The sequence below is a fragment of the Lipomyces oligophaga genome (assembly GCF_038497815.1).
Source record: "Lipomyces oligophaga strain CBS 7107 unplaced genomic scaffold V1516scaffold_1, whole genome shotgun sequence".
Taxonomy (NCBI): Eukaryota; Fungi; Ascomycota; class Lipomycetes; order Lipomycetales; family Lipomycetaceae; genus Lipomyces; species [Lipomyces] oligophaga.
Window position 1 is genome coordinate 1,854,461 of NW_027117785.1, and position 16,130 is coordinate 1,870,590.

Genomic DNA, 16,130 nt, shown 5'->3' on the forward strand with positions numbered 1-16,130 from the left:
AAAACTGGTTTTTTCTATGCTATATTGGTCCATTAATATTATTTATTGCATTTATAACATAATAATTTCACTAATACTGCAGAATACTGCAATCCATACAGTAAACAAAAAATTACATTCCGTAGGGCAAAGGACCCGAAGGCAGCTGGGGTGGTCCCATTACGTTTTGTCCCGTCAAGTCAGTTTGCAAAGATGGCACTGTCGACTGCCGAGCATTGAGGTAATCGGCAAACCATGGATGCTTCAATGCATCCCTAGCGCTAATCCGATTTTCAGGGCGTAACTGAAGCATCAAACATAATAATTCTAGACCTAGGTGATCAATCTGCGGAAGAATTGCATGGAGATCCTGAGGAGCGTAGACTGGAAAATTCGACCTGTAGTTTGGAAGCTGCGAGATGTTTGGCCACGTCCGCTCAGTAGGCGTGCCCATTAATCTGAAAATCTTCTGTAGCTGATCTTCATTCGTTGTGCCTGGAAACAACGGCCGTCCAGTATACATCTCGGCCATGATACATCCAGCAGACCACATATCGATCGAAGTCGAATAAGTCCGCGAGCCAAGAAGTACATCCGGAGCTCGATACCATAGTGTTACGACCTCGTTGGAGAATGTGTTAACCGGAATTCCAAACGCACGAGCTAAGCCAAAATCTCCAAGTTTCAACTGACCCTTGCTGTTAATTAACAAGTTCTGCGGCTTCAAATCTCTATGCAAAACGCGATTATCATGGCAAAACGCAATTCCGTTCAAAAGCTGATACATAAAACTCTTGATCGTAGCGTAATCGAGAGCGCCATGGTCCCCTCTTAGATCCATGTACTTCTTTAAATCTCGATCCATGTATTCAAACACTAAATTGAGTTTGTTTTCGGTATGAATCACGTCGTAAAGTGACATAACATTCTCATGCTTAAGTTCCTTCATCAAAGAAATTTCCCGAATAGCTGTTGATGGCGTGCCTTCTTCGCTATCCAAAGTGATCTCCTTCAGAGCAACGAGCTCGCCCGTGGTTCGGTTCCGGCCCTTATAGACAGTGGCGTAAGTACCTTCGCCCAGCTTTTCAAGCCTAATGATACAATTTAGTCCACAATAATCATAAAATAACAGGCTAGCATACTGTTGATATTGAGATATACTCGACGAATTAGACATGTCTGATCGTGAATCGGTTCGTGAGTTCTGTACAGTTAATTATCATGTCACCAAACCTGGACAATCCTGCCTATATACCTGCAAATGGCCACCACCAGGACTCAAAAGAGTGGATACTTGAACGGCCGACTGAGAATTCTGCAGTGTGAATGCGAGTGGAGCAGGATAATAATTGTATATTGGGAAACAAGACTAAACAACTCGGATCTAGTCTTGATCTAACGAATCGCTGTAATCAGTGATTTTCTGAGTACAACCAATCTTACAGCTTCAGAGAGCAAGTCTTGAGCAATAATTTATAAGTAAAGTTTTTAAATATGCACTTATTTGCTCGATCGTAAATAGATGCTAAGGATTTTTGTAGGTAATCTACGTTGCTAAGATTCTTGATTGTCGATGCAGTCGTGTCGTGTCACAACTAAGGGTATTATAGCCACATTGTCTTCAGCAATAAATTATGTATCATCCATAGAGCTATGTACAAACTAAACAAAACAAATCCAGCAATACGATTTATTATGTCATTGTGAATAAGGCATCAGCCGTCGAATGGTCTTTAAATGGTTTCCATGCCCAGGTCCTAGTGCAATTCCGCCTCTGTGGTTTCTAGTTCGCATTGTACGATTCCAACCAGCGTTTCCGTGCTTACTAGCCACTGGGCCCTACTCTTGTTAGTATATACTCGTAGAATCAGGAAATATGTAAATGAAAAGCGCATACGTGTCTGAAGGTGCCAGAATTCGATTTCAGAAACCGCGCTGCCATTCCAGTATGTGTCTTCATTTTATACGCTTTGACGTGTTTATTGCGGGTTTGTCCAGTTTGACTTTCAATATACGATATTCCAGGAACTGGATTCGCTATTAACTTATTCAAAGCATTAAATAAAGTCGGCATTCCACTGGTAATAGACGTCTGAAAACCTCGGTTGCCGAACCGAGGTCGAACCAAAGCAGACATAATCGATGGCATTATCGTACAAATTTTCAAATCAAGCCAATATTTGTAACTAGCAATTAAATAAACCCGGGTATATAGACTTCTCTCTAATAACTTATTAATAGTTACTGAAAGATAAAAAAATGCTTAGAGTTGTCTTGCAATTCAGATTAAGCAAATTCCAATTTATCACGTGATATATCATGTGATTATATAGAATATTCTTGCTACTATATAGACGAATTCTCATGAATTAGATATATGCATTTTCAAATTTAGAAATTAGACATTGATTTTTGAAGTCGATTTATTTCATTCGCTGAATACGAATGACTATTGATCATGATCATATTCGATGTATTAATTTACTGAAATATCTTTCAAAATACCTAGCAGAGCGCTCGCTCTAAGCTATCAATTAGGCCATAGAATTAGACCAGCTAGGTCAAGAAATTAATTCATGGTCATGTAATGTAAATTATACATAAATCATTCAAATACTGTAGGAGCCTTGAAAAATTGTGAATAAGCATGAACTATGGCTTAAATAGCTTAAAAAGCTCTGGTTGCCGCATTCATTCGCAAGCCATAAGAGATTGTAAGGACAATAAGTAAGCATAAACTAAGATTGCAAATCACGCATAATAGAAATCAATCATGTAACCTTAAAGCTGAATATTTTAAAGCTTCACTTAGAGGGTCTTGACCCCTCACAGATTTAATCCGCAACTTCGTAGTCCAGATCATAAGCGAACCCTGATGTGAATTTGCAGTCAATCATTCGAGGTTGTTATCATAGTGACGTGAGATTGCAGGCCGAAGGAAGATAGGTCTCACGGCGGAAGGATCAGATGAAGGAATAGGTGCTAACGACTGGCGTCGTGTACTTGATTCCGAAGTTCGAGGTTTGTCGTAATATGTTGAAGATGAAGCGGAAGACGACGTCCGCCTCGTCTTGGGCAATGAATTACAGTTTCCCATTTTGTGAATTTCAATAATTAGAGAGAAGAGAATAAATTCTATGTAAATTATCTTGCATAAATTTCGGAGATCGATGTCTCTTTATATATTCGCTACGTTCACCACCAGATCTATCGATGTGGACCCTTAGTTGTATTTGAGTAATGACGTCAAAATCATAACCTTATTTTCTCTGCTCGTTATGTGTTCCACCGGCGTTTGAGCTGATCCTCGCCACCTATACAGTATGCTCTGGTGTCCTTATTATTAGAAATATGTCTGGAGCTGTGCACTGCGCCTCGGATAGCACTTCGATAGCTTTCTAGATATATCTGCGCGGTCTTGGCTCGTCAGAATGACAGAGATGGATTGCTCTGGAGTGGCAATCTATCGTCAGCTAGGAATTGAAGTAGTCAGCAGCATCGTTATTGTGCATAGCCTCGTCACTAAGCGTCACTAAGCGATGCTAGAAGATGTCACTAGTTCACCGTGTACGTAACGGTAGCAGCTGCATTCGATTTGAACTGAATGATTTTTGCTTCTCTACAAGTATGTCTGTTGGGATTTTTTACTGCATCGGCCAGTAGCTTTATTATCTATACAAAGCTAGTCTTGCGTTTAAATAGTGAATTCCTTACCAATAGCACACAACATAAATTTTCGGAAATTTTCTGAGCTGTACGTCTCCATATTCGAGTTTCGATGATGAACAGAAAGATCATCAAACCCAATTTGCAGTGGCAGTAAAGTTCATCGCTTACAGCTAAACTTTCCACACTAATTTTTACACTTTTCGCACAAACCTTAATCACTCTGCAATTCAGACTCGTTTTTGCAATTGCGCCTATTTACTCCAGTAATTTCTATAGTTCGAGCAAGAGCAGCATTTAGCAGTTCTGTTTATAGTAATTGGATTATGCGAAATACGAAATGTTTAACAATATTTCTTCATAGGTTTATACATTGGAATGTTGTAGAGCATGCATACTCTAGGACTTCATAACTGTTTAATGTAAAATTTTGAGTTCGATTTCGTTCAGAATCAGTTGATTCCTTTCCGAAGACGTTACATCTATCCCGAAATGACAGTCGAAGCAGCTATGCTGATCGTGACATGTCACATGCTGATGTTCGTATTTATATATCCTGGATTTTAATTACGATTATCAAATGTCCATGTCATTGGTTCTGGTCGACGACTAAATCTGCTTTGTCTGCCTGATCTGGGAACGAAATATCTTGTCAATGAGTTTAATTGTACTGGAACGTAAAAACATTAAAAATGCAACTTAAGCGTCTCCAGGGAGTTCTGCTCAACAATTAAGATGTCAGTCTTCACCTTCCGCGAACAAGAATTTCATCTCAGAAATTTCAGGAGCTGCATTGTGCATGACTGGAAACCAGCCAAGAATATTGATCCCTATTTCTGGACTATCATCTATCATATTATGCGTTCGCATTACTCTGTCTGCACACAACTTTAAGTAGACATTACTAGTATATTTAACTATGTCATTAGATTTAGTAAATAACTAAAGTTGCTCTGGCATAAATTGCGATTGAATGACCAGGTTACGATTGTAATGAAGCCACTGTCTCGTTCTTAACTCCAGTCTACTCTTCCCAAATTATGCTACTATAAAGAACATATAAAGCATTTTTTATTTTAACAATGTACATGAGTTTTAGCGTTTCAGATTGATTTTGCATTAATAGGCTAGTTCTAGATACTATTTGGACAATTTCCTCTGAGTTGCTGGTTGGTGAGCTCGATGTTGCGACATTGCCGCTCAATGCAGCTTCTAGACACAAATAAGCGAGGCTAAGACACTATGGTAAATTGCACTATAATTAGAGTATATTCAAGTGAGTTTTGGTATTGGCTCGAATCTGAACTTTTGCTACGCAAGCTCTAATCTCCTTTCGAAGGCCTGCCATCTCGAATTATGGTAGAAGATAAAAAGTTTCGATTGACTGGCAGATTCAAACCTGCTCAAGTTTTAAGAGCTGGCTCTAAAAAGTAGAGAGGTGGCATAAAATACTGTGTCAAAGAACCTTTGTCAAATCGCTGGCTTTGCACCAATTGGCCGATCAATCTCAGATTATGGTCTGTGAGCAATTTAGTCGAAATCGGCATTTTCCTCCTGATCTATCAATGAAGCACTTGATCAATATCTGAATAGATAGACCAATAATACCTATAATATGCTATTAGACGTGCAAGCAGTTCGTTTTGAGTGATTAATATGCTTCGCAAAGTTATGCATTTTACTGAAATCCTTCGTAGCTAGTTCAAGGCATAGCTCCAACATTTACTTTCTAGTTCGCATATAAAGTTCTAAAAATAATATTCAGACAACCAAAAAGTGATCACATCAAAGCCAAAACGGACTGTTACATTCGTTACTAAAACCTAGAAGAAATCTTTAAAGAATGACATGTCATGGTCAGTCTCTCCGCGACATATTATATCACGAAGTTTTCTGTACTGCTCCAATAGCTTGAAAATTCAAGCTCTGCAACGATTTCTTCCTTGTGGGACTTAGCACGCGGCGGGTCAGGAATAGCTACGAAACCTCACAAGGATAATTTTTGACCTTATGAATTTAAATGAGTTCAAACTTAATGTAAATGGGCATGTAGTGTAGTTGGTTATCGCGTTCGCTTCGCATGCGAAAGGTCTCCGGTTCGATTCCGGACTTGTCCAAATTTTTTATCCATCTTAGAACGCAAACTGCAGAACCTGATTAATTCCGACTCTATTTCAACAACAAAAGATATAAAAAAATTTTACTTTTTATAGCTATTTTGAAAAATAATGACATGAAGTTAAACTATCATACCCAAACTCCGTAACAAATGCTTCCAAACAAACTATACATACAAATATTCAACTGATAAAATCAAACTTTTCTTACTTTGTCTTCAACTGTTCTGTAGTCACTGCAGCTTCGGCTTCACGAGCCTCATCACGGTCATCAGGCGGTGCAACATACCAAGGAATGCGGCCACGAGTGAAGTCATTCAAAACCATTTTGGCTACACCATTTTCATCCGGTTCGCCACCTTTCAGGAGACGACCAGCCTTTCTGGCAAGCATCTCCAAGAATTCCTTGCTATTGCTCCACCCACTAATCTCGTATGTACGCTCCAGATGCTCTCGCTTACAGCGATCCATTAATGCGGTAATGTACTGTTCCGGATTTGAGACGTTCTCTACACGAACTACACCTCGCAGGAGAATATCTGTTTCTGTATCCTTTGTGCTTGGAGGCACAACACCAGGACAGTCAATCAGATAAATTCGTTTCATGAGGGTAATGTACTGCCAAACTTTTGTTTCTCCAGGAATTGGTGCAACAGTGCAAACTTTCTTTTGACGAATAGTGTTAATAATGGAAGATTTTCCGGTATTCGGATATCCAATAAATCCTACTGAAATCTGTTTTCGATCCGAATGTAAGACGGAAAACTGTCTTAAAAGTTGAATGAGTGTACCCTTTCCAAATGAATGGTTGATTGATGCATGAAAGGCCAACGTAGGATAATCCTTCGATAGTCGTTTAACCCAAGCAGCCTGGTAAACGGTTAGTATACGAACAAAAAATCACGATTTACGATTTAACATCTTCATATCCTCCTTTCATATCCCCCTTTCATATTCCAAAAAAAAAAAAAAATATTTGCAAATAAATTATATGCAAAAAGAGATTTAGGTCAGCTAACTAAGAGCCTCCAGCAATGGGGGTCAAAGCCGATAAACGACTGACCCAGCTAGGGCTCAACTCAGGCTGATCTCACGTCGAACTTAATCTCAGATAGTTACTCTTCCAAAGTTGTAACAGATTTCCCCTCATGGAATATCAGTAGAGCAAAATTATTTTGTCATACTGTGTAGGACCGGGCCTACTTAAGGGCTTCTTGACTTACAGTGGAACTTCACATTTTCCCTCGACAACCCAATATATCCACCACCAAAGCAAATAGAAGGAAAAAAAATGTTAACAAAGATTATACTTACTCCTACCCAAGTGGGCACTAGGTCGCACTTATTTAACAAGAAAATCAAATGCTTATGGGGAGCCTCTTTCTTGATATATTGTTCCACTGATTGACAACGAGTACCAAGTGGATCTCGCGCGTCCAAAACGTGAACAACAACATCAGAAGAATCAATAACTTTATAAAGTTCGTTCCAAATCCGTTTTGATTGACCTTTTGAAAAAATCGCATCTCGGGCCTCTTGGATCCAGTCGGTCGGAGTTGTAACAGACATCATAGCCTCGTTCTCTAACTTCTGCTCGTAGCTTTCGAAATCTTGCACGGATTTATCAGCCAAGTCGTTCAATGAGCCAACAGCAATCTTAGGACGTTTGCGCTGAGCTTTGGGACCAAACGTTTGATTAAAAGGCTCGGTTTCAACAACAGTAGATTTTGGCGTCTCAGCATGTACTTGCTCTTCCAACAGAGACATAGGTAATTTATTTTGCCGCAATAAGACTTGATAGGGATTTTTTCTCGTCTCATTTAAAGCCTCCCTGAATTGCGTCAATGTGTTCTGAGCAATTACTCGCGTATTACCAAACCAACGTCGATTTGGCTCTATACGAGCAGTTGGGGTCTCTGTCGACTGAAACGAAGCAGCCTTAGTGATTTCACCTTGTGCATTCCGATCAGGTCGACCTTCCTTGTACATTTTTAATCGCTTGACCTTGGCATGATCTCTGTAGAAATTTTCGCCCTTGAGCTTGAGATTGCCAGGTCGGTCTTTACCGCCTTCTCGTGCAACTCTACTCTTTTCTTTTTTAGCGACTCCCATAATGAAAAAAGCAAAATATCTAAAACTCGGAAGTTACCACACTTGCAAGCACAGAATATGAAATTCTTCAAAGTGGAATTGGTGAACTAGCCGGACCACACAGAACTATAAATTAAAAAGATTGAAGACCTTGAAGAGGCTGCCATTCTATTTGTAGGGCCCGAGAAAGAATTTTTTCAGCTTGGGACAACAGGTTCATGACACAGACACCTCATCTTACAGTGAATCTAGTTGACCTAGTTATAGAATTCCCAGCGGTGAATAATAAAAAACATAATGCGAGGTTCATTACATGATTAAGTCAGTCTATAGTTTAGGACATGTCCGAGAGTTCTAGCGAGAAAACCGAGATGAAAGAGGGAGAGGTAGATGGCGCTCTAGTATCGTTAGCCTCGTTACCTACGTTGCCACGGCATGCCATGCCGCAGATATCTACATTTGCATTCAATGTATGTTGATTCATATACTATATGACTAGGAGTGATGCTCACATGGTTTTAGGATGTTGCACAAAGTCAGTCATTAATTCCAAAGGTTACAGATAAGGTCATTGCCTATAATCCCACATATGAAGAACTGTCGCGTCCATTTGTTGGTCCAGCGAATCCTAAAGGTGAAAGTACTTTGAAACGGAAGAACATGCTAACGGGATATGCGGAGGAACAAGCATACAATGATGCTGTATTTCGAGTCCAGCATCGATCCTTCCAGACTTTGGGCTATACTCGAGATCCCTCAACCAAGCCGACTTTAGAAGGGACGAGCGATGAGGCTGTTTTTGTTGGTGATCTGCAGAAGGCAAAAATGAACGAAGGTCGTGATATATTGAACGTTAAGGCCTCTAGAACGGAACTTAAAGATTTGAAGCAAAAACGCCAGAAAAAAGGTGACGCAGGCGTTCTTGATGGAGAAGATGCGTACAAGGGTCCATGGGCTAGATATACTGATTCGAATGTAGAATCACCCGAGGAAGAGGAGTCTTTCTCCTCTGAAGAAGATTCCGTATCTGAAGAAGAGGAGGGTGAGGAGGAAACAACAGTCACCTCTACTCAGTCTAAGAAAGAACCGCAATCCAAGAAGGAGCGGACACAATTCCATGGTTCCAACCTCTACGACTATTTGGGAAGAACATACATGCATGTTCCTCGCGATCTCAATGTTAACCTCAATAAAGAACCCGGTGAGCAAGACTGCTTTATTCCGAAACGGCGAATTTATACTTGGCCGGGTCACCGAAACGGTGTTTCCGCTCTTAGATTCTTTCCCAAACATGGGCATTTACTACTGTCGTCGGGAATGGATGGGAAAGTCAAATTATGGGATTGCTATCATGATAGAGAGCTTTTAAGATCCTACATGGGACACACAAGAACAGTTAAGGATATTTGTTTTAAGAATGATGGTCGTCAATTTTTGTCTGCAGCATATGACTCTCAGATCAAACTTTGGGATACAGAGACAGGACAATGTATTTCCAGGTTTTCGACTGGCAAGTCGCCTAATTGTATCAAATTCAATCCTGACGACGACAAACAGGACCAATTCCTTGTTGGTACGTCAGATAAGAAAATTATTCAGTTCGATGTCAATTCTGGGGAAGTTGTGCAAGAATATGACCACCATCTCGGTGCGGTTAATAGCATAACATTTGTCGACGATAACCGTCGGTTTATGACTACTTCTGACGATAAAAGTATCCGAGTTTGGGAATGGCAAATTAACGTTCCCATTAAATTTATAGCCGATCCGCAACAGCATTCAATGCCTACGGTTGCTCTACATCCTAATGGAAAATATGTGGCCGCCCAAAGTCTTGACAATCAGATTTTAGTTTTCGGTGCAACAGATAGATTCCGTCAGAACCGTAAGAAAGTGTTTCGAGGAAATAACTGTGCTGGATATGCGATCCAGGTTGAGTTCTCTCCGGATGGCCAATTTCTCATGTCTGGTGATTCTGGTGGTTATGCATGTTTCTGGGACTGGAAGTCTACGCAGATGAAGAGTAAATTTAAGGCTCATGAAAAGGCATTAACTTGCATAGCTGCTCATCCTCAGGAAACAAGTAAGGTTGTTACTGCTGGTTTGGATGGAAAGATTAACTATTGGGATTAATCCAAGGCAAAATGTACAGCATGTATTTGTTAATAACATATGTATAATTGATAATGATCATTGAGTGGCCTCGTAGATCCAGTCATTGAGATTATGTCTGTTACGAGCAATTTCAAATGCTATGAACTGCATTCGGACAGCTAAAGGTGAAGTTAGCAAATGCTCGGAGTATTCAAACAAAGCTTATACGTACAAAGCATCGTGGTTGATTCTCCATATTCAGCTTTGACATCTGTTCGCAGTAGGGTTCCGAAGTTATAGTCTTTGACAGTTTTTTCGTATTTAGAGATAAAGGCATGCCATCGTCTCTTATTCGTGGGAGACTTAATGACATCTTCATCAATCACAGCAACTGATTCGGCTGTCGAGTATTCTGGGAAAGCTTCAATAAATTCCTCGTATATCTGCGGATCCATGCTTAGATTCTGTTAGTAGTGAATATGCTAGCATATTTGGACAACGAACTTTGTGAAGTGAAATTGAGAACCCTTAATTCTACCTAAAAGGCTCCAGTACGTTTCTACAACTTTAAGATTTCAGTCAATTAATCGATATATCAAAGAACTTACGAGCTTCTTGCACGGCCCTAACAGCGAATTGCTTTTCAATCTAATCTTGTAAGCATTCCAGCACTCCAGGTTCCCCGCAACTGTATGAACATACTTCCTCCAAATTCTGAGCATTTTCAGGATCGAAATCGCTTGGTATAGCGGCAGACATAGCGGACTTTGTAAAGACTTACTAAATTGCTGAGCAAGTCGTTCGATCTACAGTACTCCGTTGCTCCAGAGCAGTTACGTCCTAAATGGGAGGGAATAATTTTTGTGTGGGAGTTCAATAATAAAGTCAAGAGCTTTGTGGATTTTTTGATTGACATAATTATAGATCTTTAGAAGCAAGTAGAATTATTAATGATATTAATGGTTTAAATTGTTTATTGCGGCGAAGTGATAGGTCTAATCAATTGAAGCATATTTCTATTAGTTGGACAAGTGCGGACAATCGGACAAGTGCAAAACCAAGCAAAACTTGAGTCACTTGTTCTAAGTAATATTAATTTTGGTAGTTTCTGTCAGATTATTTTAATATAGTCTTTAAATGGGAGTCACCTTTGACTAACTGCAATGCCTAATTATATCAGTCTTTGATAGCGATCCCAATCTAGTTATGGTGATTCGGGAGCACTGTGCGGGACAAAGCATGGATTCATTGATCCCGATTTGGCTTGTCTGATTTTACGTACTAACGTCAATATCTGATAACAAAGTATATCGAAAGCTATGATGAGCTAAAAGAAAACTCAATCAGAAACGATTTGGATAGAAACTTCTTGTGGCCTTTCGACCCAATGAAATTAGTCAAGCTTTCTGGACCGGTGGTGGCTGTTAGTATTGTTCCCTATATGGTGAAGGTATTGTTCTTCATCAGCTCGGCTGACCTAGTTCAGCACAGTCGTCAAACAAAGTTTTATTTCTTCAGTTAGCTTTCGTGCTTGTCTGTGATTGCTGAGTGTTTGTTAGTGAAACTTTTGGTTAGATAGTTGAGCTGAATTCCGGAATGGTTTAAATATCAACCTTTCCGCTGCAAGGCTATCTTATTTCAGCTCATCCCCTATACGTGTATAACAGAGCAATTTCTCAGCCTAAATGTCTGCTTCTACAGTATCATTTTCTTCTGCGGAAGATCTTCGTGCTTATGAGCATGCTGCTATTCTGTTTGACAACATCAAACCGTCTGTCCGTTCACTATTCCACTTTTCAAGCAGGGAAGATATTATTCCTCTCACTCTGACCGGCATTTCGCTCACCATATCAGCAATATATCCTTCAATTAGTTCTATACTGGTCGGAAAAGTCATTTCTTGTTATTCAAATCAGGTAGCTGCAAATCTAAGCGGAAACGATTACAATCTAGCTGCTGAAGCACGCCCGTTTCTACTTGGGATGTTTGGAATCGGATTGTTATGCGTGCCGCTGTGGATAACAATACATTTTTCATGTCAGTGGTTTGCGGAGAATCAAATCCGACGAGCAAAATCCAAATTATTACAGACTATTTTGAGTCGTTCCATACCTTGGTATGATGGTATTGAGAGCTCTGCTGGTCTTGTTGCTAAATGCGACAAGTAAGTCATTTGTTCGGTTCTGGATGCCATTATTCTAACTAAGTCGACAGATATTTGGAAGAATTTGAAGCCGGAATCAATGGCAATTTTGGAAATTTATGTTACTATGTTTCAAAAATGCTCATTGCTATTGGAGTGGCCATGTATTTTTCATGGAGACTCACTCTTGTCATTCTTGCATCATTCCCCGTAATAGCTGTAGTCCAGAGCTCTACAAATAGATACATCAATCGAGTTAGCATGGAAAAGAAATCAACTTCTTTATCTGCTAATCGTATTATCCAATGGTCTATTAATGCGTTGGACACTGTTAAGTTGCTCAATGCCCAATCAATCGAAGCATCCAAATTTGCCTCGGAATCAAAAACACTATGCGCGCAAAGTGAACGTGTTACTCTGCTATTTGGAATTCAACAATCAATATCAAAATTTTTTCTGTTTGCTTTGTTCATCGTCTCATTCTGGTATGGAGGTAGTCTAGTCCAGGCAGGGAAACTACAATCTGGAACCGTGTTGACTGTGTTCTGGTGCTGCAATATTCTTTCTCATAGCATTGCAAACTTGGGGCCAAAGGCTATGACATTTCAACGGGCTCAAATGGCGGCAGAATCGTTGTTTTCGGTCATAGAAAATTTTCCTGAAGATAGTCAAATTTTTGGTGGTTGCCAGACGCCGCTTAAAGGAGATATCGAATTCAGAAATGTAAGTTTCGGTTTATATAAATATTGAAATTATTTTACTGATGATCAAGGTCACCTTTGCGTATCCATCAAGATCTCTAGTTCCTGTTCTCCGAAATGTTAGTTTTCACGTCAACGCCGGTACACTCTCTTTTATCGTTGGTAAATCAGGATCTGGAAAATCTACAATTCATCAGTTATTGATCGCGCTTTACAAAGCTCAGACAGGAGTGATGAGAATTGATGATATTGATATTGCTCAGTTCGATATGTACTGGCTCCGCCGGCAGATTACTGTTGTCCAGCAGAATAGCGTTTTATTTCACGATACCATCTCCAATAACCTTAATTTAGTTTCTGAATTTCCACAGAACTTTGGTGCTGATGATATTAGTCGCGCACTTCGAATAGCATTGCTTCGAGAAACTGTCAATAATATGCCAGACGGACCAGAAACCTTTCTTTCTTCAGAAATCGATCTGAGTGGGGGCCAACGGCAGAGACTGGCTTTGGCACGTGCAATAGTACGAGATAGTCCGATTCTTATTCTAGATGAAGCAACAAGTGCCCTTGACTCTATTTCGCGAAGCTTGATAATGGATGCTATTCGATTATGGCGACGAAACAAAACTACAATAGTCATTACACACGACATCACGCAAATTGAATCTAGTGATCCCGTCGTTGTTATGGAGAATGGTACAGTTGTGCAAGCAGGAAATCGTCAGACTTTAGAGCAGAATGAACACGGTTCATTTATGAAACTTGTTGAAGCTTCATTGCAGGTTTCCGGAGAAGGGGATATAGATGGCTTCTGTAGTTCAGAACAAGAAGCTAGTGAATATTCTTTACAAATTCCCAAACAAGTTCACTTAAGAGATTCTGTATACAGCTTTTTGGAAACTTACTTCACTCATGACCGCAAGAGTTGTAATTCAATTGATGCATTGCAAGCACATTTTTTCGGCTTTGACTTCTCCCGAAAATCGATGGCTGGTTCGGAACTTACATGTATGTCACCGAATACTTTAAATGCAGAAGGAAATTCTCGGAATAGTTATAGCAGTCAATATGAAGAATTAATGGATATAGCCATTCAGACCGGATTGAAAACACAAGAATCAAGATACATGTCGTCAGTCTCATCGCGCCGACCTTCACATATGTCTGCTGCTTCTTCGACCGTTTCTTCCACTCTTTATTCCTCTAGCGCAGAGAATTTGTCGATTGAAAAGGCGACTGGCTCAATCGTTAGTGTGTCTGCAGGTGATAATACCACCACTACTACTCCCACTATAGATTCGATTTCCCTAGCTGAGCTGGTCAAAACTTTGGTGATGACACAGCAATCATATTTCTTACTCACATTTGGCTTAATATTTGCGGTTTTAAGTGGCTCCACAATGCCAGCGTTTTCTTACGTGTTTTCGAAACTTGTCTTTTCGCTATTTCCTGGCTCTAATGCCACTGGAGTCTCATTTAAATGGCCTATTCTTGCTTTTCTTGTCGCCTTTATTGATAGCATCACTACCTTTGCGACAATCTGGTTTTTGGAAGTCGCAGGCGAAAGATGGATATATAGGTTGAGGAATCTCGCATTTCGAAAACTTCTTTCTCGCGATTGGTCTTGGTTTTCTGAAAGTAAACTCGGGGTTTATACCGATGAGTATAAGAAATCGACAGATGAAATTCTGAAGCAGCATTCTTCGGTTCGATTCAGATCTTTGTTGAAAGCGCGTTCAAGCAATCCGAGAGCCGTATCAAGATATAAAATCAGTAGTCTTGCAATTCCCATCCGATCATCAAGTGGATTGGCTAATATTCTGATAAGCGAATCTGAGAATGCCCAAATAATTTTGGGACGATTAATAGGACCTATTTTGGGAGCTATTTTTATGATGTCTATTGGAGTTATCTGGGCATTTGTTGTAGGATGGCAACTAACATTTGTTGGAATAGCGATGGCACCGGTCGCAGCGGGAGCAGGGTGGTTTATGGCCTCTAATGCCTCGAAGTGGACCAAGTTGTATTATGATGAATCGAGTCGATTTCGAACTCTGTTTTATGAAGTAAGTTATATTTTGTTCGTAATATCCGAAATGATGCTTATCCATATAGGTAACCACCAAAATCAGAACAGTTCAGACTTTGAATCTCGAACGCTATTTTACAAGCGAATTGAAGCAGTGCTCCGAGTCGAATTACAGGATAGGACTACGAAAAGGATTTATGCTAGGACTTGGTGATGGGCTGAATAATTTTGCCATTATCAGTGTCCAAGTTGTTGTATTTGCAGTCGGTGCGATACTAATTTCTGGTGGAGTTTACTCAGTTCAACAAGTAGTGACAGTTTTTGCTCTTATCGTATTTTCGTTGACTAACTCTGCGGATATTCTGAGTAATCTTCCAGAGAGTAGTTTGTCTAAGATCTGTGCGATTAACCTTATACGGCTGGCAATGCTGGAACCTGAGGATTTTACAACCGTCGCGGAGCAATCAGGATTCGAGAATCGAGTGACTGAATTTGCGGATGAAAACTCGAAGATTGGTCTCACTTTTGAAAACGTGTGGTATTCGTATTCGACTGAGGATCAATACTCAGTTCCAGTTCTGAATGGAGTTAATTTGGATATCGAACCAGGACAAACCGTTGCGATAGTTGGGTTTTCGGGTTGTGGGAAATCGACGCTTTGTTCGATGATCGGCAGATTATTGATGCCTACAAAGGGACACATACGGCTCACCAAAAAGGGAGCTAGTATGGATTTGCATTCGGTGAATGTTGAAGATCTTCGGACGCTAATTGCGGTTGTCTCTCAAAATTTAAAGCTGTCCTCAGGCACAATCTATCAGAATCTGGTCTACGGCTTATCAGGTAACAGAGAGGAATTTCATGAACGTGTTGTTTCCGCGTGTAAGAAGTCTAAGATCCACGATTTTGTTATGTCGTTGCCAGATGGATACAATACATATTTAGAATCGGAATCGACCAAATTATCGGGCGGCCAAATCCAGCGGCTAGCGATCGCGCGAGCGTTACTCCGAGAGCCGCGAATTTTGATACTAGATGAGTGCACTTCCGCGCTCGATTCTGAGTCGTCGAACCAAATTCGAGAAGTGATTGTTGGTAGCGTAATGAGTAAGACGACGATAGTGATGATCACGCATGCACAGGAACTTATGCAAGTCGCTGAGAAAGTAGTCGTGCTGGACGATGGTATCGTAGTCGAGCAAGGCTCATTCGATGAGCTGTTGGCTCGTGGTGGATATCTAGTGAATTTGTTGACCGGCAAGAAATAGTAACTGAATTGTATATTAATTTTATGGTATTGAATATGA

At 40.2% G+C, this 16,130-nt stretch overlaps 6 protein-coding genes and 1 non-coding gene across 7 annotated transcripts; 3 read left to right on the forward strand and 4 right to left on the reverse strand.

Annotated features, from left to right (window-relative positions):
* Positions 1–42: 42 nt before the first annotated feature.
* On the reverse strand, positions 43–1,526 carry V1516DRAFT_83494 (kinase-like domain-containing protein). The gene is made up of 3 exons (XM_066924351.1): positions 1,235–1,526; positions 1,122–1,183; positions 43–1,070 (listed from the first exon to the last, which is right to left on the reverse strand). Exons 2-3 carry the CDS (start codon positions 1,154–1,156, stop codon positions 113–115), a joined length of 993 nt encoding a protein of 330 aa, XP_066780189.1. The 5' UTR covers positions 1,157–1,183; positions 1,235–1,526; the 3' UTR covers positions 43–112.
* A 151-nt stretch (positions 1,527–1,677) lies between these two features.
* V1516DRAFT_618049 (uncharacterized protein) lies at positions 1,678–2,053 on the reverse strand (the record flags this gene model as incomplete). Its single annotated transcript, XM_066919389.1, has 2 exons — positions 1,678–1,818; positions 1,877–2,053. The coding sequence occupies 2 exons, from the start codon at positions 2,051–2,053 to the stop codon at positions 1,678–1,680; spliced, it is 318 nt and encodes a 105-aa protein (XP_066780190.1).
* Positions 2,054–5,688: 3,635 nt separating this feature from the next.
* Positions 5,689–5,762, forward strand: V1516DRAFT_t5. Its single transcript has one exon. It is a non-coding gene; the product is annotated as a tRNA-Ala (tRNA).
* A 36-nt stretch (positions 5,763–5,798) lies between these two features.
* V1516DRAFT_669131 (NUC091 domain-containing protein) lies at positions 5,799–7,988 on the reverse strand. The gene is made up of 2 exons (XM_066921128.1): positions 7,077–7,988; positions 5,799–6,632 (listed from the first exon to the last, which is right to left on the reverse strand). Exons 1-2 carry the CDS (start codon positions 7,872–7,874, stop codon positions 5,970–5,972), a joined length of 1,461 nt encoding a protein of 486 aa, XP_066780191.1. The 5' UTR covers positions 7,875–7,988; the 3' UTR covers positions 5,799–5,969.
* Positions 7,989–8,157: 169 nt separating this feature from the next.
* V1516DRAFT_632434 (WD40-repeat-containing domain protein) lies at positions 8,158–10,051 on the forward strand. Its single transcript, XM_066919970.1, has 2 exons — positions 8,158–8,323; positions 8,376–10,051. Exons 1-2 carry the CDS (start codon positions 8,195–8,197, stop codon positions 9,984–9,986), a joined length of 1,740 nt encoding a protein of 579 aa, XP_066780192.1. The 5' UTR covers positions 8,158–8,194; the 3' UTR covers positions 9,987–10,051.
* Positions 9,987–10,894, reverse strand: V1516DRAFT_669136 (putative polysaccharide biosynthesis protein). Its single transcript, XM_066921129.1, has 5 exons — positions 10,650–10,894; positions 10,556–10,595; positions 10,452–10,506; positions 10,180–10,403; positions 9,987–10,126 (listed from the first exon to the last, which is right to left on the reverse strand). Exons 1-5 carry the CDS (start codon positions 10,704–10,706, stop codon positions 10,044–10,046), a joined length of 459 nt encoding a protein of 152 aa, XP_066780193.1. The 5' UTR covers positions 10,707–10,894; the 3' UTR covers positions 9,987–10,043.
* A 354-nt stretch (positions 10,895–11,248) lies between these two features.
* Positions 11,249–16,130, forward strand: V1516DRAFT_84283 (P-loop containing nucleoside triphosphate hydrolase protein). Its single transcript, XM_066924352.1, has 4 exons — positions 11,249–12,111; positions 12,162–12,813; positions 12,863–14,860; positions 14,910–16,130. Exons 1-4 carry the CDS (start codon positions 11,633–11,635, stop codon positions 16,089–16,091), a joined length of 4,311 nt encoding a protein of 1,436 aa, XP_066780194.1. The 5' UTR covers positions 11,249–11,632; the 3' UTR covers positions 16,092–16,130.

Excerpts from the sequence above, each read along its gene's own strand:
- V1516DRAFT_83494 (XM_066924351.1), bottom strand. The coding sequence starts at position 1,156 with ATGTCTAATTCGTCGAGTATATCTCAATATCAACA. Across the intron at positions 1,071-1,121 it reads AGTATATCTCAATATCAACA|GCTTGAAAAGCTGGGCGAAG; the intron begins GTATGCTAGCCT and ends TTGTATCATTAG.
- V1516DRAFT_669131 (XM_066921128.1), bottom strand. The coding sequence starts at position 7,874 with ATGGGAGTCGCTAAAAAAGAAAAGAGTAGAGTTGCACGAGAAGGCGGT. Across the intron at positions 6,633-7,076 it reads TAGTGCCCACTTGGGTAGGA|GCTGCTTGGGTTAAACGACT; the intron begins GTAAGTATAATC and ends ACCGTTTACCAG.
- V1516DRAFT_632434 (XM_066919970.1), top strand. The coding sequence starts at position 8,195 with ATGTCCGAGAGTTCTAGCGAGAAAACCGAGATGAAAGAGGGAGAGGTA. Across the intron at positions 8,324-8,375 it reads TATCTACATTTGCATTCAAT|GATGTTGCACAAAGTCAGTC; the intron begins GTATGTTGATTC and ends ACATGGTTTTAG.
- V1516DRAFT_669136 (XM_066921129.1), bottom strand. The coding sequence starts at position 10,706 with ATGTCTGCCGCTATACCAAGCGATTTCGATCCTGAAAATGCTCAGAAT. Across the intron at positions 10,507-10,555 it reads TAGGGCCGTGCAAGAAGCTC|AAACGTACTGGAGCCTTTTA; the intron begins GTAAGTTCTTTG and ends TTAAAGTTGTAG. Across the intron at positions 10,404-10,451 it reads TCTCAATTTCACTTCACAAA|CATGGATCCGCAGATATACG; the intron begins GTTCGTTGTCCA and ends ACAGAATCTAAG.
- V1516DRAFT_84283 (XM_066924352.1), top strand. The coding sequence starts at position 11,633 with ATGTCTGCTTCTACAGTATCATTTTCTTCTGCGGAAGATCTTCGTGCT. Across the intron at positions 12,814-12,862 it reads GAGATATCGAATTCAGAAAT|GTCACCTTTGCGTATCCATC; the intron begins GTAAGTTTCGGT and ends CTGATGATCAAG. Across the intron at positions 14,861-14,909 it reads TTCGAACTCTGTTTTATGAA|GTAACCACCAAAATCAGAAC; the intron begins GTAAGTTATATT and ends TTATCCATATAG.